This window comes from Colletotrichum siamense, assembly GCF_013390195.1.
Source record: "Colletotrichum siamense strain Cg363 chromosome Unknown KSG_Cg363_contig10, whole genome shotgun sequence".
Lineage (NCBI taxonomy): Eukaryota > Fungi > Ascomycota > Sordariomycetes > Glomerellales > Glomerellaceae > Colletotrichum > Colletotrichum siamense.
The window spans coordinates 268,099-291,467 of NW_023501023.1; the positions used below are offsets into that span (position 1 = coordinate 268,099).

The 23,369-nt window shown below is 57.6% G+C and overlaps 5 protein-coding genes across 5 annotated transcripts; 4 read left to right on the plus strand and 1 right to left on the minus strand.

The window, feature by feature from the left end:
• Positions 1 to 9: 9 nt before the first annotated feature.
• On the minus strand, positions 10 to 4,447 carry ekc1 (Extragenic suppressor of kinetochore protein 1; the record flags this gene model as incomplete). Its single annotated transcript, XM_036645833.1, has 4 exons — positions 10 to 765; positions 1,395 to 2,063; positions 2,114 to 3,706; positions 3,764 to 4,447. The coding sequence occupies 4 exons, from the start codon at positions 4,445 to 4,447 to the stop codon at positions 10 to 12; spliced, it is 3,702 nt and encodes a 1,233-aa protein (XP_036488676.1).
• Positions 4,448 to 8,786: 4,339 nt separating this feature from the next.
• Positions 8,787 to 9,956, plus strand: ALD2-2 (Aldehyde reductase 2; the record flags this gene model as incomplete). The annotated part of the gene is made up of 4 exons (XM_036645834.1): positions 8,787 to 9,050; positions 9,103 to 9,283; positions 9,334 to 9,506; positions 9,558 to 9,956. The coding sequence occupies 4 exons, from the start codon at positions 8,787 to 8,789 to the stop codon at positions 9,954 to 9,956; spliced, it is 1,017 nt and encodes a 338-aa protein (XP_036488039.1).
• A 1,104-nt stretch (positions 9,957 to 11,060) lies between these two features.
• CGCS363_v013986 (G-patch domain-containing protein) lies at positions 11,061 to 13,427 on the plus strand (the record flags this gene model as incomplete). The annotated part of the gene is made up of 1 exon (XM_036645835.1): positions 11,061 to 13,427. One exon carries the CDS (start codon positions 11,061 to 11,063, stop codon positions 13,425 to 13,427), a length of 2,367 nt encoding a protein of 788 aa, XP_036488674.1.
• Positions 13,428 to 16,261: 2,834 nt separating this feature from the next.
• cysJ (Sulfite reductase [NADPH] flavoprotein alpha-component) lies at positions 16,262 to 21,207 on the plus strand (the record flags this gene model as incomplete). Its single annotated transcript, XM_036645836.1, has 3 exons — positions 16,262 to 16,414; positions 16,467 to 17,265; positions 17,318 to 21,207. 3 exons carry the CDS (start codon positions 16,262 to 16,264, stop codon positions 21,205 to 21,207), a joined length of 4,842 nt encoding a protein of 1,613 aa, XP_036488038.1.
• Positions 21,208 to 22,691: 1,484 nt separating this feature from the next.
• CGCS363_v013988 (Cell death-inducing p53-target protein 1-like protein) lies at positions 22,692 to 23,350 on the plus strand (the record flags this gene model as incomplete). Its single annotated transcript, XM_036645837.1, has 2 exons — positions 22,692 to 23,180; positions 23,276 to 23,350. 2 exons carry the CDS (start codon positions 22,692 to 22,694, stop codon positions 23,348 to 23,350), a joined length of 564 nt encoding a protein of 187 aa, XP_036488673.1.
• Between the last annotated feature and the right edge of the window lie 19 nt (positions 23,351 to 23,369).

Genomic DNA, 23,369 nt, shown 5'->3' on the forward strand with positions numbered 1-23,369 from the left:
CTATTCATCTCACAGGCTCGACGGCTTCTGCACGACAACCTCCTCATCGTCATCCGCCTCCTCAATGCTCGTTCGCCGCGCCGCCTCCACGGCCGCCTGCACAGGCTTCTCATCCTCTCCCGCCACCGTCTCCTCGCCTTCCTTCTCGCTCTTCTCGTCCTTGCCGTCCTTGGCGCTGCCAAACGGCCACAGGCTCCCAAACGCCTTGCCTCCAGACCCAGGCGGGTGCACCGCAAGAGGCTTCAGGATCACGTTATCGTCCCCGTCGGATCCCGGCGCCGGGTCAACTTCAGGCATGGCGAAGTCCCCAAACTCCTCATCGTCGTCGTCCACCTCGTCGTCCGAGTCGTCTTGCCCATCAAATCGTTGATTGCCGCCCCGTCGCGATACCCCGCGCCACCACGATCCCCGGCCTGACGCACCCCACGCGCCAGTCACCGCCCCAGCTGCTCCAGAGCCGTGATTGCCGTCGTTATCGTCATCATCGCTGTCGGCATCTTCATCTTCCTCGTCGTCCGCGAACGGATTCTTGAGTCGTTCCCCTTCATCCTCCCCCTTGTCGTCCTTGGCGTCCTCGTCGCCGTCCTCGCGAGAGGCCGTTGCAGCGGCATTGTTCTTCTGGTGCATGGCGAGCCGGGCTGCCAGCTGGAGGCGGGCTCTGGAAGGAGGAATGTTCAGCGGCGGCGGAGGAGGCGGCGGAGGCGGGATGGAAGGCGGGTTAAGAGATGATGATGAGTTGTTCAATGGGTCGGTATAAGCCCGGAACTATTGAGCGATATTAGCTGGGCGGTCCTGGCAAAAAGGCGCACGCGAAATGATTCCCCGGATGCAAGTCATTGTCGTGAGCCCCAAAAGGTCGAGTGGATAAAAGTCCAACAGTTGTGCCTGGTATCCCAAGGAATCGACGCCGGTACGGACGGGGAACATGTAAAGCCTATACACTACTCGCCGCCCTCCCTGTCCATCATGAAAACGCGCCCCAACACCACCCGGGCTCTGACATGTCCTGCCTATTCCTCCAGTGTCTCATCCATATCGCTTCTGTTCAGTCTCCGTCTAAACCACGCCACGACATCCAGCGAGGGCCGAACCATACTCATTTCCTCATCTGGTTCCTCTCCGCCGCTCGTCTCGCCATCTCGATACACAATAACCGGTTCATCATCATCATCGTCCTCACTGCCCAAAAGCCCAAGTCCAATGCCATGGCCAGCGTAGGCGTGATCCTCATGGAAAATGTGACCGCGAGGGGACCTTCTAACTTCATCTGCGTACTACGCATCTTTACTGTCTTTCTCCTCGTCCGAATCGGGGTTGTTGTCCAAGAGTGACTGCGTCCAGGGGTCCAACGCGGGAGTTTCCATCTCACGGAGCTCAGAGAGCATATTACTCACCTCATTGTTGACGTCGTCCTCGTTCTCTTCTTCACCTTCGTCTTCCTCGTCGCTAGAGCTGCCGAAACCGGACATGAGAGTACCCGAGCTAATGGCAAAGGGTCCGATTCCGTTGCCGCTGTTCTCCTGCAGGTCCATGTTGCCGTTGAGTCCGGCATCGGCCAGGGCGCTTGACCCGGTGTTTCCTCCAGAGTTGGAGAAGGATGAGGCGAGGCCAGAAAGCCCAACTGCGGCCAGTCCGTTGCCAGACATGCCGGCGCGGTTGCCAAGGGCCACCTCTGGTCGGACACCACCAAGAATGGCGTTATCACGCTCTCTGGTCTCCGCGAGGGCTCCCTCCACGTAGTTGATCCATCTAGGGTCCATCACCCGCTCGAGAACCGTCTCCGACAGCAGCTCAGGAGGGTGTCGTTCCGTAAACTTGACCACCTCTTCAGCGATCAGAGTCAGGTGACCCATGTAGCCCATGCGGGTCTTGATCTTGGCCTGGGACTCGTCGCTAGCGAGCTGGCCTTGGATTATGGCAGAAGTGATGTCTGCGGCCTCGAATAATGATACGGCCAGCGTAGGGTTGAAGCCCCTGTCCATCGGGCCATTGAAGACCTGTTGAACGATATCATATACCACGTTGTGGAGAAAGTTGTTCCACGGGTAGGCGAAGAAAAATGACTGCTTCCGTTAGCTTGATTCTGATGCGTTTCCGAGGTGATTTGGCTTACTAGAATGGTGGGCACAACGCGATACTCTACAAATTGCTGCTTAAGGTAGTCGCCAACTACCGGCTTCACAGTGCTGGGGTCGGGCCGCTCAGGGACGGCAGGCGGCTGGTCTGAGTCCGCTCCAGGGGGTGCTGGCGCTGCGGGTACCTCTGGGGCCGGAGGAGCCATTGGGACTTCCGGGGCGGGCGCAGCTTCTGACTCGGCCTCCTTCTCCTCCGCCTTGGCCGGAGAGGACTTGGCAAAGAGCGGCGCAGGCATGTCTTCCGGTCGAGGAGAGATCGGGGGTTCGGGTGCGGCCGGCGCAGTCTCAGCCGGCTCGGTCTTGGCCTCCGACTCGGTCGCGCTGGGGGTGTAGACGACAGAAGAGTCAGACTCGTCACCCTTCTGGCTAGAATCTTCCGAGACAGCGCTTTGGTTGGCCTTCTCATCCAATGACATTTCTCCAACCTTGGAGATCGTCACGTCTTCTGCAGTCTTTTCCGAAACGTCCTCCTTGGGCTCGTCCTTGGTCTCCACTGGCTTTTGCTCCTCGGCGGCAGGTGCCTCAGCCTTGACTTCGGTCTCCGTCGGCTTCTCTTCCTCGGTCTTGGTTTCCGTGGCAGCAGGGCTCTCCTCTCCGAGAGGTGCCTTGTTCTTGCTAGGTGAGAGCGGCGCAACAACCAGGTCGGGGTCATCGAATCTCTGCTCCTTAATCTTGTCGTCTGCCACGTTGAGTCTAGGTGAGCTCAGGGGTTCGTCCACGAAATCGTCTTCGTCTCTGTCCAAGAAGGATGATGCCGGAGCAGCAACAGGAATCTCCTCCTCGGCCTTGACGAATTCGTGAGAAGTATCCTCGTTCATTTCGCGGCTGGGCTCGACCTCCTCGAAGCCGTCGTCGTCTGAGATGTTGGTCACTTCCAGTCTGCGACCCTCCTCGGGAGATGAGTGGCCGATGCGCATGGTCAGGTCGTCGGTGGACTGGGCCTCCTCGCCCCGGTTAGGGGAGAGCTTGCCTTCCGTCCTCAGTCGCTGACGCTCGGCGTCCCGGATCGCAATAACGTCCTCGGAACCAACCTCATTGAGCAAGCCCATGTTACTGCAGTGCAGCAACTCGGCCATCAACTCGCAGGTCTTGAATCGGTCGAAGCCGAGAGGCTCTATCTTCTCGCCAAAGGTGGATTCCAAGCGATCCCTGTGAGCGGGTGCGTTCATGATCAGGTTGACAAAGTCGGGAACGTGTTGCGCAAACAGGCGCAGGAGAGTTCCCAGGTAGATGGGATCTCTGCTCGAAGGCATGGAGCTGGATTCGGTGCCGACATCGGGGTCGTAATCCGAGTTGTTCTTGCGGATCACCTCAATGACGATGCCCACACCAACCGTCAACGGGTTTCCGCCTCCTAGCATGTACTTTATGAGTTGCTCGACGCAAGGCTGCGACACCAGCTGCCGCGTAAGCTCGTTGGGGCCGATGCACTGCTGCTCGTTTTGTGACGCATTGGCGGAAATGGTGATGATTGCCTTGATGAAATCGCCGGCCGCCGTCTGGACAACCCAGCTGTGTTCGGGGCTGAGGCAGGTAAGCAGAGTAGGCACGACGTCCTGGGAGTACAGCCACTGTTCGGAGCATCGTTAGTGTCAGGTCGCTTTCTGGTGGCCGCCAGAAACACTCACCTCGACAACACCCTGGCCGCCTTCGGTGCGATCCAGAGCAATAATCTTCAACAGTAGGTCCATAATCATGGGGCATTCAACGTGGCGCAGCAGATCTGACACGGCATCCGGAAGGGCCTTGAGCAAAATGACCATTTCTTCCGTCTTCTTGTCGAACAGGGCCTCGTTGACCTTTGTGAAATAGCTGGCCTGGAGAGGGTCCAGCGGGGTAGGGCGCTTCAAGAATTGCCAAAACTCGCGAATCAAGGGCTGGTTTTCCATCAAGGCCTCGTAGATGGACCAGGTGTCGGAGGAGAGCACCTCGGCAGCGACGTAGGCATAGCGATTGCGCTTCTTCTCTTGCTCTTCTTCTTCATTGTCGGTGTCTGTGGCGCGCGAGGACGCGCGGGGTCTTGAGAAGGGGAGCAGGCGGCCCTTGCCTTTGGACTCGTCGGCGGGGGCTTCTTTGGGTTCTTCCGTGTCGGCCGGGGTGGCGACGGGCTCTAGTTTCGGGGCAACGACATATTCGAGCAGGGTCTTGAGGACGTTGTCCTCTCGGAGGTATTCGATAAGCTTTGTGTTGTGCTGCTTAAGCTCCTGGATGAGATCGCTCTCGTCGAGCAGGTCTTCGACGGTGAAGTCGGGCTTCTCGAGGATGGTATCGATGGTGGAGATATTGGCGTAGCCGCCAAATCGCCAGAACATTTTGGCGGTTTTTGTAGACGGTTTATGTCACGGCGCCGGAGGGATCGCGGCGACGATGGACACAGAGCGGAAGCAGAGTTAGGTGGTGGGCAATGCGGCGGTTGTGCATGCGAAAGTCGGTCGACTGTCCGGGCAGGCAAAGGCTGGTTCGTAGGTGGGTGGTTGAAGGGGTGACTCGAATCGAAGGAGGGACAGATGCAGTCTATACCAGTCTTTCAATGCATGCGAAGCTCGTCAGGGTATATCGGTCGCTTGGAATAACTGGTAAGCTGAGGGCGGCAGCGAGATTAGCGACGTGGTCAAGCGGAAGGTGTGTTGTCAGCCGGATGCAGCAAGGACGAGGGCTGAGGTGAGGAACTGAGGTGGTGAATTGTGATGTCGCCGGCGGAGTGGAGGGGCCGGCGCATCGGGGTCGGAAAAAGAGGAGCTGATTGATTGATAATGGAGGGGGAAGAAAAGGTGCGGGAAAATTGAGGGTGCAGCACAGAGCAGCAACAGTACGGCGGCACAGCAGCCACAGCTGGGTGCAGTCGTCTTTTTTTTCCGGGGAGACGATGATGATGGGGAAGATGGTGATGTCGTCCAAGTTGTCGCCCACGATAGTGCGAGTGCAGGAGAGAGAGATAGACGGAGGAAGCGAGAGAGAGTACGCGCGCACACTGCCTCTTCGCAGCTGCAGCAGGAAGCAAGCAGGGCAGCGAGCGAGCGAGGCGAAGCAGAGAGGCAGCGAGTGGTCGGGGAGAGGCAGAAGACGGGACGGGACAAGGGTTCGCACGTACAAAAGTGGAAAAGGCGTCCAGTCCAGTCGGGTGTTGTACAGCGGGCGGCGGCGGACCACGGGGTTCGATAAAGGAGAGATTGATATGGAGAGGACGGGCTGATGCCGGAGCCGTCGTCGCTCGTGAGGTTGGAGGCGACCGTTTCGTGCTGCGATTGCGGTCGTCGTTGTTGACGTTGTCGTCGTCGTCGTCGGGTGCGTGGAAGAGGTAGAGGTAGAGGTGGTGGTGGTGGTGGTGGTGTTCGGGAAGAAGAGGTGGATTGGAAAATCGCCGTAGGTAGGTACCAGGCTGGGTAAGGTAGGGTTAAGTGGGAACCCGATATCGTCGAGGTCCAGATTGAACTTGCGCAGCGGCGGATTTGAGGAAGGTACCTTAAGGCTTAGGTACCTTCTTAGGTAAGGCCTTTCCACTATTTGCTGATGTCCGACGTGCTCCTAGGGGTTCAAGTCGCTGGAGGGACGAGAGGCCTTGGAGCGTTCAGTGCACAAAGTACCTTTCCTCCTCCCGTCAGTTTTCCCGACGGCATGTGCAGCACTGGACCTTGATTTCGGGCTGAGCTGGAGCGACGGGGGCCATTCCCCTAGGTACCTTACCGGAGTAAGGAACTGAATGAGGGGCATCCATCGGGTGCAGATTGGGTTGGTGCACCGCCCGTGGAATGGTGTGGTGGTCGGGTGTGGTTGGGTTGCTTCCCGCCGCCTTCTAGCCTCTTGTCAGGCCGCTGTAGCCCTTAAGCGAGCACGCGATAGCGAGTACAAATACTCCCAAGCCACTTTTGCGTGCGTAGATACATCCACAGCTGAGGTAAGGTAAGCACAGACAAAGTACCAGCACCAGCACCTGGCTAATTATCGAGGACTCAGATAAGGTCGAGAGAGAAGCCCCGATCGCAGACAACAAAAGAAATAACAAAAGCAATGGTGAGACCAGACGGCTGCTTCGGCCAGCTCTAGGTCTGACCTGACTGCCCTGATTTGAACTTCGTCTTCTCTGCGTCTTCTTCTGCTTCTGTCACATTCAACTGCGTCCTTGATTCGTTCTGGTGGATGAGGGGTTCACAGAGTCAGAGTCCCCCCAAAATCCATGTGAATGCCCTCAGCTGCAAATCTGTCCAATGCCGTCCCGTCCCATTTCCCATCCATGGCCACGGTCGAGATTTTCAGAGTGCCCCTCCTTGCCCTCCTTCGTCCACTGCTGACCCCTCCAGGCTGAGGCGCCCGAGGGAAAAAATTGGGACAAGTGGGCGCCCGAGATCCACGTTCACTTGCAACTCAATTGGTGCCCTGGCCTGGATGCCCTTTTTCGCCATCTGCCTGCTCCGGTCAAGTCCCATCCTCGTTGTGTGCGTCTGTTGAGCAAGGGTTTTGTTGAGCAAGTCCAGACGTGAATAGGGCCCTGAACGGCACTTGTTCTTGCTGTACTCTTTATTCAACTCTACCTGAGGTATCTTACTTAGTAACAGGAGTAGGTGGGCATCTCTGTGGTGTTTTGGGCCACTTTCTGCTAATGCTGCTAGACCGATGCTCCCACAAGTACCTTTCCCACCAAATCATCATTGCTCTCGTGCAGCACTCGGGCCATGGTACAAGCTCACTAACAGCACGACATATCGCCCCCATCACCAAATGTCGTCTGCCAGCATCCTCAATCAAGCCTGCACACGACCCTTGGGGAAAAGGGACATCAAAGAGAATTCAGAATCCGTCAGCGTTTCTTATTCCGAGCTGTACCACCCTCCCCCGGCACCATCTCAGGGGCTGCTTGTTCATCTCATGTCTCTCCCTGAATCTTATTCCCCTGTCCGAGTCCTCCATCATTTCAACCCCCCATCATCATGTGCTCAAAAGCTTCATGCTGCATGCCTTGCTGCCGCTGGCATGTGAGCCATTTCCCCATTTTGACTTCCCCCTCGACATGCACAACGCCTTGAACACGTAAGAAAACAGAGACAGCCACCCGCGTCTTCCCACTGCGCTGCTCGTCCCGTCGTCCACCGTCGCGCCTCTCATCCCAGGACCAAATCAGCAGTCTGCCGGCCGTCGTCTCTTCTGCAGCCCCCGGCTTGCCACGTTGCTCAACCTCCCTGCAGAACACACCTCCCACTCCCACGTTGTCTGGTCACAAGCCAGCTTGGAGACGGCTGGTCGGCTACCTAACCCCCGATCCAGCGATCCAGCGCCTGGCCTGGACCGTTCAAGTCAGATCTTCCCCCCATGGGCTCCCCCAAACAAAGTTTCCCCCCCGTGCCGCACGTCACCCGCCTAATATTTCCTCCGACGGGCGGTGGCCCAAGCGACCCGTGGTCCGCCATACCGTGGCTGCCCGCCTCTAAAAATAACGTGCAAGCGTTCGTGGAGGCCATTAAAGCGACATTCACCACCTCACGGTCTGGGAGAATCACGATGAGCCTCTGCTGTTTATATTCACTAAGGTGCGGTCGCAAGTTGCAAGTTGCAAGTTGTGAAGAGTGCGATTTTTGGACATCTCGATCGATGTGCTTCTTCCGTCATGACCACTGGCCCACGGTGCCTCAGCCTGTTTTGCTGCAGGTAAGCTCGCCGTCGTAACGGGACGCAATATGCGTAAAGTTCGACGATCAGGATACTAGAATGGTAATTTGTCGATACTCGGAAGCATAGCACTGCCCGAACATGCAGCAATATCACAATACCTTGGGTCTAGGTCCATTCGCCCGATCATGTCCTTTGACGTGGGTAGGTGAGATTGTTGTGCAAGTTACACGCGCGTGTAATCCGACCTGGGCTCTCACCCAGCTCATGGCATAGCTACGACATGAGTTATCTCGGGATTTATCAGTGGGGAATAGAGAGGTTCAAAGACGTTCAGCCCTTGAAATATATGGAGTTCCGGCGTCCTCGACCTCCCTCGGGGTTTGGCCTAACTCCTAAAATCAACACAAGCGGCATCCCATTTGTCAGCTCGCATTTGCCATGGACTTCCACGGTGCATGATAATCCAAGGTAACACAAACCCACCTGTGCCCAATGGTTCTTGAAAGAAGATAGTCGTAAAATTGAAACGCAGACTCTATGCAGTAAGCAAACCATTGCAACGGCGCAATTCAACCTCCTCGCGAAGAGATGTGCTTGTTCAGGAAATCGCGCCAACTTCGGACGGCCTGGTGTCATGTCACAATACGTCATAGCCGGCATATGGATTTCTCTCCCCCCTTTCAGAAACGCCGTCCACACAGGAAAGCTATTGTTTGTAATCCAGTCGGGCTAACTAAAACCTCTCGTCCATTCTTTTGACCCCATTTCGGCGCGTTGGATGGATTTCAAAGCTCCACCGTGGGCCAGGCTGCTCTGCCAATCTGATGTGCGGTTCATCGACCGTCCGTTCGGCCTGTTCCATTGAGTTTTGGGTTCGGCTTGAAGCCATGGGTTGAAACAGATAAATAGTTGACTTCGTCCTGCGTTAGACGCTGTCTTTGAATGCCATGTCATCGTCACACCAACAAATCCAGCATTCACATATTTGATACCAGCTACCTTCAACCTTGCTGGCATAAACTTGCCTCAAACTTAACTTCAATCGCAATGGCCAAGCTCAACGCTCTCCCGCAAGGCTCTACGGTCCTCGTTACCGGTGCCAACGGCTACATCGGCTCTCACATCGCCAACACCATCCTCGAACAGGGCTACCGCGTCCGCGGCACCGTTCGCTCCTCCAAGCCATGGCTCGACGAGCTCTTCCAGAGCAAGTACGGCAAGGACAAGTACGAGTCCATCACCCTCTCCAACTTTGAGGATGAGGAGGCCCTCGCCAAAGCTTTCGACGGCGTCTCCGCCGTTGCTCACGTCGTAAGTCTCAAGGGACTGTGTACCATCTAGACAAGTCTGACAAGTAAACAAGGCATCCGATGTGAGCTTCAGCAAAGACCCCAACGCAGTAATCCCCTGGGTCGTTAAGGCGACTGAGACCGTCCTTGCAGCGGCAGCGAAGTTCCCCGCCATCAAGCGCGTCGTCCTCACCTCGTCGTCTTCGGCAGTGATCATTCCGGAGACTAACAAGCCCGGTGTCCGCGTCGATGAGAGTATGTTCCAAGACACACCTACCATTGTCCGTTTTCCTAACATGCTGTAGACACCTGGAACGACTCCGCAGTCAAGTCGGCCTGGGATCCCAGCCTGGCAGAAGACAAGAAGCCGTACTACATCTACGCCGCCTCCAAGACCGAGGGCGAGCGGGCGGCGTGGAAGTGGGTAGAGAAGAACAAGCCTGGCTACGTCTTCAGCACCGTCCTGCCCAACTGCAATGTAAGAACCTCCCTCCTCATGCAATGAAGCCCGCACACTAACAAACTCCAGTGGGGCGAGATCCTCCACCCCGAGATCTACGGCTCGACGATGGGCTGGGTCCGCGATGTCCTCAAGGGCGACCACAAAGCCTTTGCGCTGTACGTCCCGCAGTACTTCGTCGACGTCGTCGACACGGCCCGCCTACACGCCATCGCGCTCCTCGGCGAGAATGTCGAGTCGCAGAGGATCTTCGGCTTCGCGGAGGAGGTGAACAGGTCCGACGTCTTCAAGACGCTGCGTGCGCTGAGGCCGGATAACGAGAACATCCCGGAGCCGGACGAGAACGAGGGGCATGACCTGACGGAGGTCGTGCCGGCGAAGAAGGCGGAGCAGCTGTTGAAGGATTATTACGGACGGGGGTGGATTGGGTACAAGGAGAGTTTGGAGGCGGGAATCAGGGGGGTGTAAATGAATCGTCCGATGTGCGACGGGCATGAGAATGTTGTGCATACTGCAATTTTGTTGTGTTGGCCAAATTAGCGTGCCTAGAGGATGGTATTTGAGCTTAGAACAAAGTGCTCTTTGAATTACGGTCCAGTATTGTTTTCTGTGAAGCATTGAGACCAAAATAATGCCTCACACATTCATCGGAACTCCTTGAGTAAGAGTTCCGTGAGCAAACCTGAGCGGACCTGCCCCGGCATTTGGATTCATCAATCGTAGTCTCATCATGATATGTATCACCATTACGTACCGAGGCACAGTCCCCCACGTCTTGTAGCAACCAGCAAGGTCCCCGAACTTCCACATATCATGGCGTCTGTGGCGCTGAATCTGAGAAGGCAAGTGACATTCGAGCTTTGATCTTCGACGTACTCGCCAAAGTTTCATTGAAATAATATTCACAAGCCTAGCATCAAACATAGAAGAGCTCTTTTCATACGAGAGCCGCTTTTCTTTTCATAAGCTAATATAAAATGGCCGAGTCAGCGCAAAACAAGAGTCTGGGGCAAGAAGCCCCCGAAAGTGATGATGAGGACCGTCGCTTTGTCGACCGATTCAACCAAGCTTTCAGAGAGTACGTTGACACAAGACACGGTCGAGGGCATCACTAATAGTAAACAGTTTCAACCATACCGTCCCGCTCTCGCTGCTCACAAAGTATGTTATGCTGATAAAGGGCTTCGACATGGTAGATGCCAACTGGCACGGTCTGATGGTCTTTGGCTGCTTGGTGCTTCTCAGGGTCATTGTCGGTGACCTGGGGCAATGGCTCACAAGTCTAAGAAGGAGATTCTGGGCATGGCTGACAGGATGGAGAGTCTTCAATATTTCTTCGACTGAGGAGAAGTCTTAGAGTGATGAAATCTCAGGTCATCATCACCAGTTGCTGGGTAGTCGCGGAAAGATACATTCCTTTGTATGTCACGTGGAGATTAGATAAGAAGACCCACCACGCAGTAGCTCCAGTGTTGGTGCCTTTGAATGATGCACTTCCAAAAAAGTACCCTGCCTTGAATCCAAACATTTGGCCTCCTCGACTTCGCGCCGGCGCCTGCGCATCTACACAACATGGCCAGTTTTCCAACATTCGACCCCTCCCGCTTGACGAAGAAGGCCGCCGCGCACTACTCGTCCGAATCAGAAGAGGACGACGATGACTTCCTCGCGCCGGTCGCCGATCCGTCGCAAGATGACTTCAGCGACCTCAACCCGCGCAAGCGCCGGCGCGTTGGGGATACGAAAGAGCGCGCTGCGTTAGGCATCTTCGCGTCAGACAGCGAAGACGATGGGCCTGGTCGGAGATGGAAGAAGAAGAGCCTGAGGGACAAGGGCATGAGCTTTGTCTCGACAGGCGCGACAACACTCGACGAAGACGACGACGACGCGAACGATGCGAATGCCAAGGAGTACTCCGACGATGACGAAGACGACAACGAGGATGATGACGATGAAGGAAGTGGAGGTGTTGGCCTCGGATTCGGTGGAGCACAGCGAGGCTTGGGCTTCATGTCTGCCTCGAAAAAAAACAGCGACGACGAGGAAGCAGCACCGGCACGTTCCTTTGCAAAAACGAAATTCGACGGCAAGAACCCACTCGGCAGAGGCTTTGTGCCATCATCTGCGAACGTACCAGTCTTGAACCCCGACGTCGCCGATACACCCTCGATGCCCAAGATGGCTCGGCCAAGCGCTTTCGGCGCGAACGGGGCCAAGGGCAAACCGAATCCCAAGTCCTTTGGCGCCAGGATGATGGCCAAAATGGGTTACAAGGAGGGCGAGGGTCTCGGAGCGGACGGCAAAGGTCGCAGCGTTATTATCGAGGCGCACCTCCGACCGCAGGGTGTCGGTTTGGGCGCGGTCAAGGAAAAGTCAGAACACGAACGCAAGGAGGAGAAGCGGCAAGCGAAGCTTCGTGGCGAGACCGTCATCGACTCGGATGAGGAGGAAAAGAAGCGGAAGCGGGAGAGGAAGAAGAAGGTTGCAAGTGCAGGCGACAGCAGTGCCAGCACGCCGAAGCGGCAGAAGCCAAAGTACATGACCGCCGAGGAGCTCAGGAAGTCCGCCCCAGGACTGCACATCCCCGAGGCCTTTGCGCCCATATTGGATATGACGGGACCTGGTAACAAACTCCTCACCACGTCATCTGGACTCTTGACGCCGACGTCTGCGGCTGTGGTGGAATCTCCCGAGGTCGCGGCAGCACGGAAGCTGGTCAAGCGGGCACACGCAGACCTGGCGGCCTTTTCGGAAGAATGGAGGAACCTTGAAGAACGGAAAACATGGGTGGACTTGGAACTGCGGGAGCGGGAACAGGAAATGGCCGACCTCGCTTCAGACTTGGGCAGGCTTCAGCTATTTTCAAACATTGTCACCAACGAACTTCCAGCAGCCACGGAATGGTCGGATGTCATCCGGTGCCTCAACAAGGCAGTTGAGCAAATTGGGTCGACGACAGGAGAGATTGCAGATCTCGCCGTGGCCGCCATACATCCCTTCCTTCGCGACCCCGATTGGGACTTGCTCGAGGAGCCCACGCGGTTTGCTACAGAGCTGAAGGGCCTGGAATCGCTGCTCAAAAAGTCGGGCGAGGGCGACAAGAGCGTGGACAAATGGGACTCGACGGGCCTGAGCAGCACTGACCTCTACCGCCAACACCAAAAGGCGACGACACCGTACGAGAGCATGATGTATAAGCTGTGGTACACAAGAGCCATGTCAGCCATCCGCGACTGGGACGTCTTCAACCCGACACCTCTCCTGGCCGTCCTAGAAGCATGGAACGACCTGCTGCCCCCCTTTGTGCGCGCCCAGTTCCTCGACGGCGTCGTCCGCAAACTGGAAACAGCCGTGGCGGAATGGAACCCGAAGAAGAAGCGACAGAGCCACAAGCTCCCGCACCTCTGGCTGTTCCCCTGGCTCCAGTACCTTCCCTCGTACCACCTGGACCCCAAGGGCACCGGGCTGGTCGCGGAGGTTCGGAGAAAGTACAGGCAGCTCATTGACGTGTGGGAGTTTGATCGCGGCGTGATCCCGGGCCTGGAAAAATGGCGCGAGGTCCTCGGCGACCAATGGCGGCCGCTCATCATGGGCCATGTGCTGCCGGCGATGGGACGGTACCTGCGCAAGAACTTCAGGATCGACCCGAGCGACCAGGAGCCCTACCTGCCCATGCTCGAGGGCGTGCTCAAGTGGTCTGACATCCTGACGGCAAAGGTGCTGGGCGAGGTGATTGTCGCTGAGGTGCTTCCTTTGTGGCATGACAAGCTGAGTGAGTGGCTCGGGCTGGAGGAGGCCAGCTTCGAAGAGATTGCTGCGTGGCTTGAGTGGTGGAGGGACAGTGTGTTCCCTGAGAACATTAAGAACCTCAAGTCGGTTCAGGCAGAGTTCAACAAGGGCTTCGCCACCATCGAGAAGGCGTTGGAGGGTATGCTTTAAGCGGGATTCGGAGGCTAGGAGCATGTCAAGATTTAGATACTTAATTACCCCATACCCTTCCCTGGTATCAGGTCGAAGCTATTCAATGGTAGGCTTCACAAGCAAAGCCAGATTGACTGTCGTTGCAAAGTCGTGCCCTCCCTCTTCTTGCCATTCGCCCAGCAAAAAGACAGAAACATGCCCTGTTTGCAACATGCGATACCAATCAGAAACGCCACCATCTCATGCTCCAAGACTTGGACGGCGGAAGATGCCGTCAGTTGGACGTGATATCCTCCTATTCCCAGACGGCGATAATACCCGACTCGGACTTGGTCGACCTGTCATATACGCCATCCCAGCTCTTCTTCGGCCGGACGGACGGACATTTCCCCCAAGCAGATACGTTGCGACAGACCCTTGGCCGGGGCCAGCTTAAGGTTCTCAAGTTATGCCATTAGCTAACAGAAAATAGCCCTGCTCCAAGCTCTTGATACCAAGCTTTTTGGGAAACAGGATTGCGGGTCGCAGGCGTTGTGGGAATGGAGCTTGGAAGTTGCAAAGCCAAGCCGCAATAAGCAGCGGAGCATAAAACATGGAGATTGGGAGAGACAGGCACGCACACGACAATCCGAGCGCTTGCTGGGGTTCGACGGAAGAAGAGATTTCTTGGGTTGCTTGACGGGAAGTTCCCTGCGGCAGTTGAGGTTCGGGAGGTTCCTTGGCGGTGTGACACGCGAGCGTGATCGCCGGAAAGGGGGCAGAAACACCGTGACGGCGAGGAGGAATTCGCGATCATTGGATGATGGAGGTGTATTCCTGGAGCAGCCTGTTGCATTAGGTTATTCAAGGATAATTCTAAGCTTAACCTGTGCCGTTCAATGAGCATTCGAGAAGACGAGCCAAAGACGGGCGAGCCTATGGGCTTGCTTCCACATGGCTGAGTGGCCGCTTTTCCTTTTCCTCTTCCATGTTGACCGTGACACCGTTGAGGCCAGCCAAGATGTCAGCGCCTCGTCTGAAGCAATAGCGCAAAGTGGCAGTTTGAGCCCCTGAAACTGGACGAACACCTCCCCCGTCAACGTAGATCTTGCCAACCAATGAAATGCGCTTATGTAAACACTAAGAAGAAGTGCCAAAGAAGTTTAAAGCAAAAAAGGTTCGGGAAGTGGGAGCCTCATCCCTTCTACGACCCCTGCCCTCCAGTCTTCTTCTGTTCACCCCTGGTTCTCACCATGTCTTCAGCTCTTCCTTCGTGCTCCTGTGCCTTTCGAGCCCACGTCACCACTTTGAAACAACCACAGCCGTGAAACCTGGGGGGCCAAAGTTGAAGAGGAAGAAAAGAATATTCGGACGAGCCCCAGAGCGCGCCCTCCCCAATCACAATGCTCATTTTAGCGTAGCTGTCATAGACACCGCCTACCAACGTCCGATTTCCGACTGTTATGGCCCCCTACGAGATCTCTCCGCGCACGGCAGCACGATGCTCCGAGCTCGTTGTGGCCCCATTGGATCCGCCTGCCACGACGAAGACGGTGGAGAGCTGTGCTTTGGGATACATTCCCGCGGGATTTGGGGGCCGTGATGATAAGATCGAGAAGGCTTCTTCGCAATGCGGAGGGTCCACTGCGGTGACCTGGAACAGAGACACAAGGAAACAAGCCGATTCTCCGATGCCATGAAGTTATTTCTGGGTCACTTGTGTGGCGTTCGATTGGAATGCCTGGCGATCAGACTGTGATATGATCTGACTGATGATGTCCAGGTGGACGTTTCTCTACCGGATGATCAGGAACCAAGACGCAGGAAGACTTGTCCGGCCCCCAATGGCAGGGCAAAGACCAGCGGTAAACTGCACTCGGCCATCACGAATGTGACTGTCTGATTCAAGTGAAGAGATATGGCTGCGCTTTCTAAAGACACAAGAGCGGCCTCGAGGATGTAAAGGATGTAACAGCACCCCGATGCTCCTCCTCCTACGCGCTCACTCCCACCGCTGGCCATCGCCAAGGTAACACCAACGCAAGGCGAAGCAAACATCCGGTCGATGTTACTCGCCACCTGAGTCCAACTGAACCCCGGCCATCATCCATCAACAACGCCGCGGACCTGTCATCTGTAGTTCAGACCATCTTCACGGCTCCACCAGCACAGGCCCCTACAACCTTGTGCGGCACTTGGCATCGTCTCATCACGTTCCCAAAACAGGGGAGCAGGGCCACCGCCAACCAGGGACGGACTAACCACCCCGAATAGCCTCACGGGCGTCTTTACACTCGCAATTTCGCTTGCTTCTCTTCCAACGTCACGTCACGCCTGGCGCTGTGGTTGCGCTTGTGGCTTTCCCCAGACCGCCACGGCACTTTCCACCACACCCCTCCTCGGGCGGCCACATGGGCTCCCTCGATTCTTGACACCGGCCAGGAGCCGCCATCATCCCCCCCGGTCTAGAACCACCTCATCAACGTCTCAAATACGGTTAATCACTAGCGTGAGGCTGTCGCTGCACGCTGTCAAGGATGCCATGTTTGGGCCTGCACCGCCAAGTTGGCGCTAGCTCCCCTACATCCCCGGTCGTGAACAGCTGAGATGCTTTGCATACATATTAGTACATATCAATGTCATCCCGTCTCCCGCGCGTCTCCGGTAGCCGGTCGGATGAAGTTAGTCTTCTAGGGCTATCATCTTGATAGTGTTCTACAACCACCTTCGTGTTTGTGTGTTTTGTGTGTATTTTCGTTTCTCTTCTTTCTAGCCTTGACGGCACCTTTTCACACTCTTTGCCCAGGTGGCTTTACTGTCTAATCTTGCTCTCTATTCCAGAGGCAGGTCCCTGGCGTCTTATTCTAATAATCATGTCTGAACGATCGTGTCCCGTTTCGGGGTCCATTGGTGGTGGAAGATGTCCTGCGGGAAATCACGGGCAGTCTGCGAGCAGGAGAGTTGGTCCCCGGGGTTGCTCATTTTCGGGATACACGCAGCCTGGTGACCTACATGCAGCTTTCGACGTGAGTGAGGAGGAATAGGCGGTTCAAGGCCACATGGAGCTGACTCTGGCAGATCCCTCGAGGTGTCGATGTGGACGAGTGGCTTCGTGCCCGAGAGCGCAAGGCCATCAACGAGATTATTTACGCAGACATCCCCTCGGCAGAGACAATTACACAAGTCAAGAACGTCGACACGCTTGTAGCCGACGACAGAGACCTCTTGGCTGTGGCCCTGGGCGCGCCAGCCCGTCAAGTCATCCTCCGAGCCGAGGGAATCGGGCATCAAACCGGGTGGAAGGACGGCTACCTCAGCGCCGAGTACGGCTTCCAGCCGCCTGACTCCAACGAGGCCGCCGGTGCTCTCGCCAACAGCCCGGGACGAGTGTGGTCCGACCTCTGCGAGCGCATGCCCGGTTGCGTTTCCAGAGGACGTGTGCGCGAGTCCGTCGCCGCGCTGCCTCTCGTCGAAGGAACGGAGGACAACATTCCCGACCAGGCATTGTGGGCAGCCATCGTTGCACTGGGCATGCTGTGCTCCATCTACCGGTACGAAGACAAGAATGACGGATACGACGGGGTCAGCATCAACTCCATTTCAACAAAGCCCCGCGTCGAGATGAGCGACGATCTGGGGCCTGAGCTGGTCGGGATCCCGAGGACGATTGGACTTCCCTACTGGCAGGTTTCGAGACGCATGGGACGCGCCATCCCGCACTTGACCTTCTTCGACCAGGCCTCGTACAATATCAAAGTGCGGGACCCGACTTCGATCTACCCCTACATCGGCCGCTTCGATAATACAGACTTGCGATGGCCCATGTTCGGAGAGCGGACCGAGATTGCGTTTTTGAAAGGATGCGCTGACACGTCGGGTTAGTACGAAATCGCGTTTTGAAAGACCTACGCATGCTGACACATTGATAGCGTCTTTCCAGCATGGCCCTGATGCCATCGCAGCCTGCCAGGAACACGTCATGAACCGAAACAACGAAGGCCTCTTGCGAGAGATGATCAGACTCAAGGAGATCCTCGAACGAATGCCGAACGCCTTTCACTCCATCTCGACCAACCCGAATTCGGGCGACAACTACGTGTCTGCCGCCGAGTGGGTGCGATGGGGCAAGTTCTCCGCGCCCCTATCTAAGAGATGTCCCGCCGCTTCGGGCCTCCAGTTTCCCCCCTACCTGCTCATGGACGCCTTCCTCGGCCGCAAGAAGTATGATTCATTCCTGGGAAACGAAGGGCTGCACCTCAGAGCCTGGCTCCCCTCCAACCTCCGAGCGTTCATCGCCTCTGTCGAGTACCATTACCGCATCCCCGAATACGTCAAACAGTCTGGGGATCCCCGTCTCATGGGCGTGTTGGACGGCATCATCGAAGCTTACACGGGCGAACGTGGGTTCATGGGAACGCATCGGTATAAGGTGTTTGGTATCCTGGAGGTTGCGTCCAAAACGGGCCGCACGGAAACAAACGGCGCGTCGGGTGCCTCTGACGACTCGGGAAGACCATGGGAGGAGGTCCATCGCCAGTTCTCGGATGCCATGAAGGAACGCTTGGAGCCATACCGCGGGAACATCCCCGTCGAACCCCATGAGATGCGCGGGACTTTCGAGGAGTGCCGCTACAAGTCACGCATCCTCACCCGATCCTTCGTCGACTCAGACCACGAGCGGTCCATCGCCATGGTCACCCTCGACCTGCACAACACGGGCATCACCTTCCAGCCCGGCGACCGCCTCGCCATCATGCCCCTCAACAGCTGGGAGGAGTGTGCCAAGGTCGCCGCGGCCCTCGGCCTCGACTCGATGCTCGACGCTCCTGTCCTCCTCGACCGCAAGTGGTCCCGTTTCGCCGAGCATCTCGATACCGTCTCTAACCATGGCGTCGCCAGCCCTTCGTCGCAAGTGAAGAAGCTGATGGTCAAGGATATTCTGCGTCGAGGCCACCTTGCCCCCTTGACCCAAGAGCTTGTCCTCAAGATCCATGCCATGCTGAGGGCGTCATCCAACACTGTCCTCCAAGTACTGGCAACAGACGAATGGCCAGTCCGTGGCTCCCTCGGTGACCTCCTCCAAGCCGCCGTGATGGATACACCGACGCACATCTGGGACCAGGCGTTCGACCTCTCCAACAACATCCCCTGGCTAAGCGACCTCATCCCCGTCGAAGTGCCCAGGACATACTCCATCTCCAACTATCCTGAGGAACTCCTCCCCAGCACCCTGGACCTTACCATCTCCCGCGCAGAATACAACCTCTGCGCCACCTTCGCCGGGAAGTCCACCATCACCCGCTCCGGCGTCAGCAGCGGCTACCTCAACCCTGCCGTCGGCTCACCGGACGACTTTGTGTCTGACGAAGACGAGCTCCTGATCGGCATCTCGCGCCCCATCGCCTTCCAACTTCCCCTTGACGCCTCCGCGCCCTGTGCCTTCTTCGCCGGCGGCAGCGGCATCGCGCCGTTCCGAAGCTTCTGGCAGGCCCGCTGCGGCCGCTCCGTCGGACGCAACATGCTCTTCCTCGGCGTGCAGAACCGCGAAAAGTTCTGCTACGAGGACGAGCTGCGGCAGTACGTCAACGCCGGCTTCATGGAGGTCCACCTCGCCTTCTCCCGCGACAGCCGCGGCCTGGCGTACGACCCCTACATGAGGGACCTGGTCGAGCGCCGCACCGAGCCGCGGTACATTGACTCGCTCATCGCGGAGCAGGGCGCCAGCGTGTGTGATCTGGTCATGTCCAAGAAGCAGGGCGGCCTGGGCGGATACCTGTACATCTGTGGCTCGGTGGCCGTCTTCGACTCCGTCATGAGCGGCTTGCGCAAGGCTATCTACAACCACCGCACGGCGACGATGGAGTCGACGGACCTCATCATCAACACCGCCTTCGCCGAGCGCCGGATCATGCTGGACGTCTTCATGACGCCCAAGCCGCTGCCCTGCAACCGCCCCACGATCCCGCTCTCCCAGCTGGCCTCCCACACCGGCCACCGGCCCGGGGGACGGATGTGGATCAGCGTCCACGGGTCCGTCTACGACGTGACGGACTTCTGCCCGATGCACCCCGGCGGCACGCTGATTATCAAATCGAACGCCGGCGTAGACTGCACCAAGTCGTTTGATAACCTGGCGCACACCAACAACCCCGAAGTCGCCAGCCTGCTCACCAAGTACTTTGTGGGCCATCTGACGCCCAAGCCGGAGTACCACGACGCCGAGGAGCTCAGCGGCCTCTACGACATGTGGTCCGCCTACCTCCGCACGACCGTCGAGACGCTCGTCTCGCAGCAGTTCGAGATGGACGACATCCTCGGTTCCTCGAAGCTCTGGTTCCAGGGCAGCCTCATCAACATGCTCGGCGTGCGCATCTTCTACCAGTACCAATCCCGCCTCCTCCAGGGTGGCTTCTCCGCGCTCTTCGGGCCCAAGTTTCAGGAACTCGTGCTGAAGCTCTCCTTCGCTATGGCCAACAACGCCGCGTCCCCCGGCGCAGACACCAAGCTCCCCGACATCCTCGGCATCATCGCCCGCGCCAAGACGTCGTCCGACGCCGTCGCCACCTCGAAGGAAGTCTCCCGCATCGGTCAGTTCATCTGCGACTCGGAGCCCGCGCGCTTCATGGAGCGCGGCATCATGGACTACGCCAACAAGTCCGTGCAGCTCGACATCGAGCTGCTCGAGGACATTCGCGAGGAGGCGTGCCACGGCATGGACGCCTTCGACACCATCATGAACCTCGACGCGGCCTCAGACGCCCAGCGCGTCACCGCCCTCTGCCAGTTCCTCATGCAGATCCTCGAGCGCATGGCCAAGCGGCTCGAGGTGTTCTACTCCAAGCTGGCGCAGTGTTCCATCTACCAGCCCGAGATCGAGCGCAACCCGGCGCGCACGCGGTGGAATCTCGTCCGGCGGCGCATCCGCGACGGGTCCTTCTTTGTCTTGTCCCAGAACGCCGTCGTCGGCGCCGCGCCGGGGTACAAACCCGTCCAGGAGACGGTCGAGTTCGACAACGTCCTCTCGCAGATCCAGCAGACGATCCGTAACGCGCCGCAGGTGGCCGCGCCCCTGCCGCCGACCACGCAGACGATGCAGCTCAACGAACGGCACAGGGTGCGCACCGAAGCCCCCGTCAACGGCGCGTCGGCATTCGAGTCGCACCAGAATAGCAACGCGCTGAACCGCATGTCGACCTTCATCGACAAGAACATGCGCGCGATCCGGAGACTGAGTAAAATGCCGCCGATGCCGCTCAACATGTCCTTCGAGCAGATGGTCGCCGCGAATCAGCCGCAGTTCCCCTCGCACGGCGTGACCACCCCGCCGTCGAGCCGCGGCTCGAGTCGCTCGCCTACGAGGGGACGGGCTCCGGGCCCCGCGAACGCGCTGCACATCCAAGGCTTCCCCCACGGGCGCGCGCCGTCCCGGGCTGAGGAGTCCATGACCCGGATCCCGCTGAACCGGCGCGGCACGAACGGGTCCGACGGCGGGCGGTCCATGTCCTCGCTGTCGTCGCAGCAGCACCATCATCACCAGATGATGATGATGCACCACCACGGGATCCCGACACCAATGGCGACGCCGCCGCTGGACTCCAACACGGCGATACAGAGCATGGTGAGCCGGCTGAATCTCAAGTCGCGGAGCGTGGCGGGGTCGCAGCCCGCGTCGCCGGCCTTGTCGCTGGACGAGAAGGGGCGGATGACGCGGTTGTCGGCGGGGTCGATGCACAACCCGCGTGCGAGGTCGACGAGCACGTTGAGGACGTTCAAGTTGGTTGCGAGCCAGGAGCAGGCGAGGATTGCGCCGACGTTTTGAGGGGTGGTTGGTTTGTACGTGGCAGACAGGCCGCAATAAAATAGGATTTCATTATATCAATTATTGTCTATTTCTGAAATCAGCCGTTTTTGGAGTCTTGACTGTGAGTGAAAACGCGATCCATTGATTTCGACGTCATGATGGTTTAGTTCTCCGCTACCTAGTCCATCTTCTGGTTATCCATGGAGCAACCAACGGCATGTGGCCTTGGTTCTTTGATCGACAGAAATACTTCGAGGCTGTTCAATGGTGCCTGTCTTGCCTGACTGCGACATCTCGTAGGCAGTGTTGATGATCACCCCGTGGGGATCAGCAAAGGCAGCAAGATGCTCTCAGATCACCTTTTCTGATGCTTCATTTGAAACTTCTTGAAGATTCCTAGACTCGGCATAAAGATCAAGCCAGATCGCATCTGATGGAATTGTGTCCAACCCTTACTGAGCAATCGAGACAGACTGGTGAAAGAGACGAAGAGACGAACTCCAACTCACCAGCACCAGCCACAGGTGAAGCACCCCGGTCGTGTGTGGCGAGTGCGCAACGTGGCTAACACCCTCTCACTGTGGCGCAGTCTCCCGCCCAGAAGCGCCATCGCAGCCCTGCGTCCAATCAGCGCCCAACCCTCCCCCTCCTGCAAATGCAGCATCGCCACATCCCAAGCGCATCTCTTCCTCTCTCTCAGCGCGTACACCAAAGTCCAACAAATCAAGCTACCCATTCCTCCACCGCCAGTCCCATGATATCATCCGTCCCCTTGGCGGGAGTCCCGACGTAGCCACCGCTCCGCCCGTCCTTGCCGTCTCAGCATGATCGCCCAGACAGGGATCACCCCAGGAAAGCCATGTCATTGCCAATCTTTCTGGGCTGGCTACCCACCGCCCCGGCATCGCCTCCGAGCTCTGTGGTGTTGGTGTCATTGTCAGTGGGCACCGTCAGAAACATCCCAGGCTGAGCTGAGCTCTGCTCTCCCTCGCTCTCGCTCACCAAGACCCTCGACCGCGCGACGGACTGCGCCCGGCCACTGAGACGGATGAAGCGTTTGTTCTTCGTTGCGTTGCCCCCAACCAAGTGAGTACCTACGTAGCAGTTGCAGTACTACATGCACATGCACATGTGCCACCAACACTTCAGACGTGACCCTGCCTGCTCTGCCTCTTCTTTCATCTGATCTGCCTCGAACCAACCTGCAGCCGCCGCCAAAGGATGGAAAGCAACCTCCGGCCGCCTCGGTACAAGTGACACTCTCCGAACCCCCAAATCAAGGTTAAATCGGCACCGTCTCCAATCGCTTGCCTTGCCCGTTGGGCAGTGCCACACCCATCTGACTCTTGAACTTGAGATATAGAGAGTGACGCCCCGAACTCTACTTCCAACTTCCACATACGTTCTTACTTCTTACCACTCACCTCTCTGTCTCCAACCATTGTCAACCCATCACCACCTCGCACCATCCCAGGCGAGACACATCCACTCCCACCCTCACAATGGACAAACCAGCACAACCGCCTCCAGGCCCTCACCCCGCCACGACGTCAGACCCGAACCCGTCAGACAACAACTACATCTCCCCCGCCAGCCCTCCGCCAGGCTACGCGCCGCCACATCACCACCAGCACACCCCGGGCCCTCAATCCCAAGGCTACGAGATGCCCAAATACGGCAGCCCTCCAGACCCAAACGCCGGCGGAGGCTACTACAACCCCCAACAACCACACGCACAGCAATCCTTCCCCCAAGGCGGCGGCGGCGGCCCCCAAAACTTCGCTCCGTACGGCACGCCCCTCCCCGCCCTCGGCCCGCACCCAGCGCCCATCGAGTGCCCCGACTGCCACGCCCGCGGCGTCACCGCCGTCGAGTACACCTCGGGCGGCTTCACCCATGCCCTTGCTGCCATCGTCTGCTTCGTGAGCTGTCTGGGCTGCATCCCGTACTTCTTTACCTCCCTCAAGGACGCGAGGCACAAGTGCGCAAAGGTACGTTTACGTTCGTCTTCATTTCGCTTTCGCTTTTGGTTGTTCCGTGTATCCTGAGACGAACATGGGGGCTGACTCTGACTTTGACATGGCAGTGTGGGATCCCGCTCGCGACGTACCATCGCAGCGGTCGCACGGAGGTCCATTGGCACGGTGCCTACAACGGTTGAGGCCTGGGATTGACCGGGG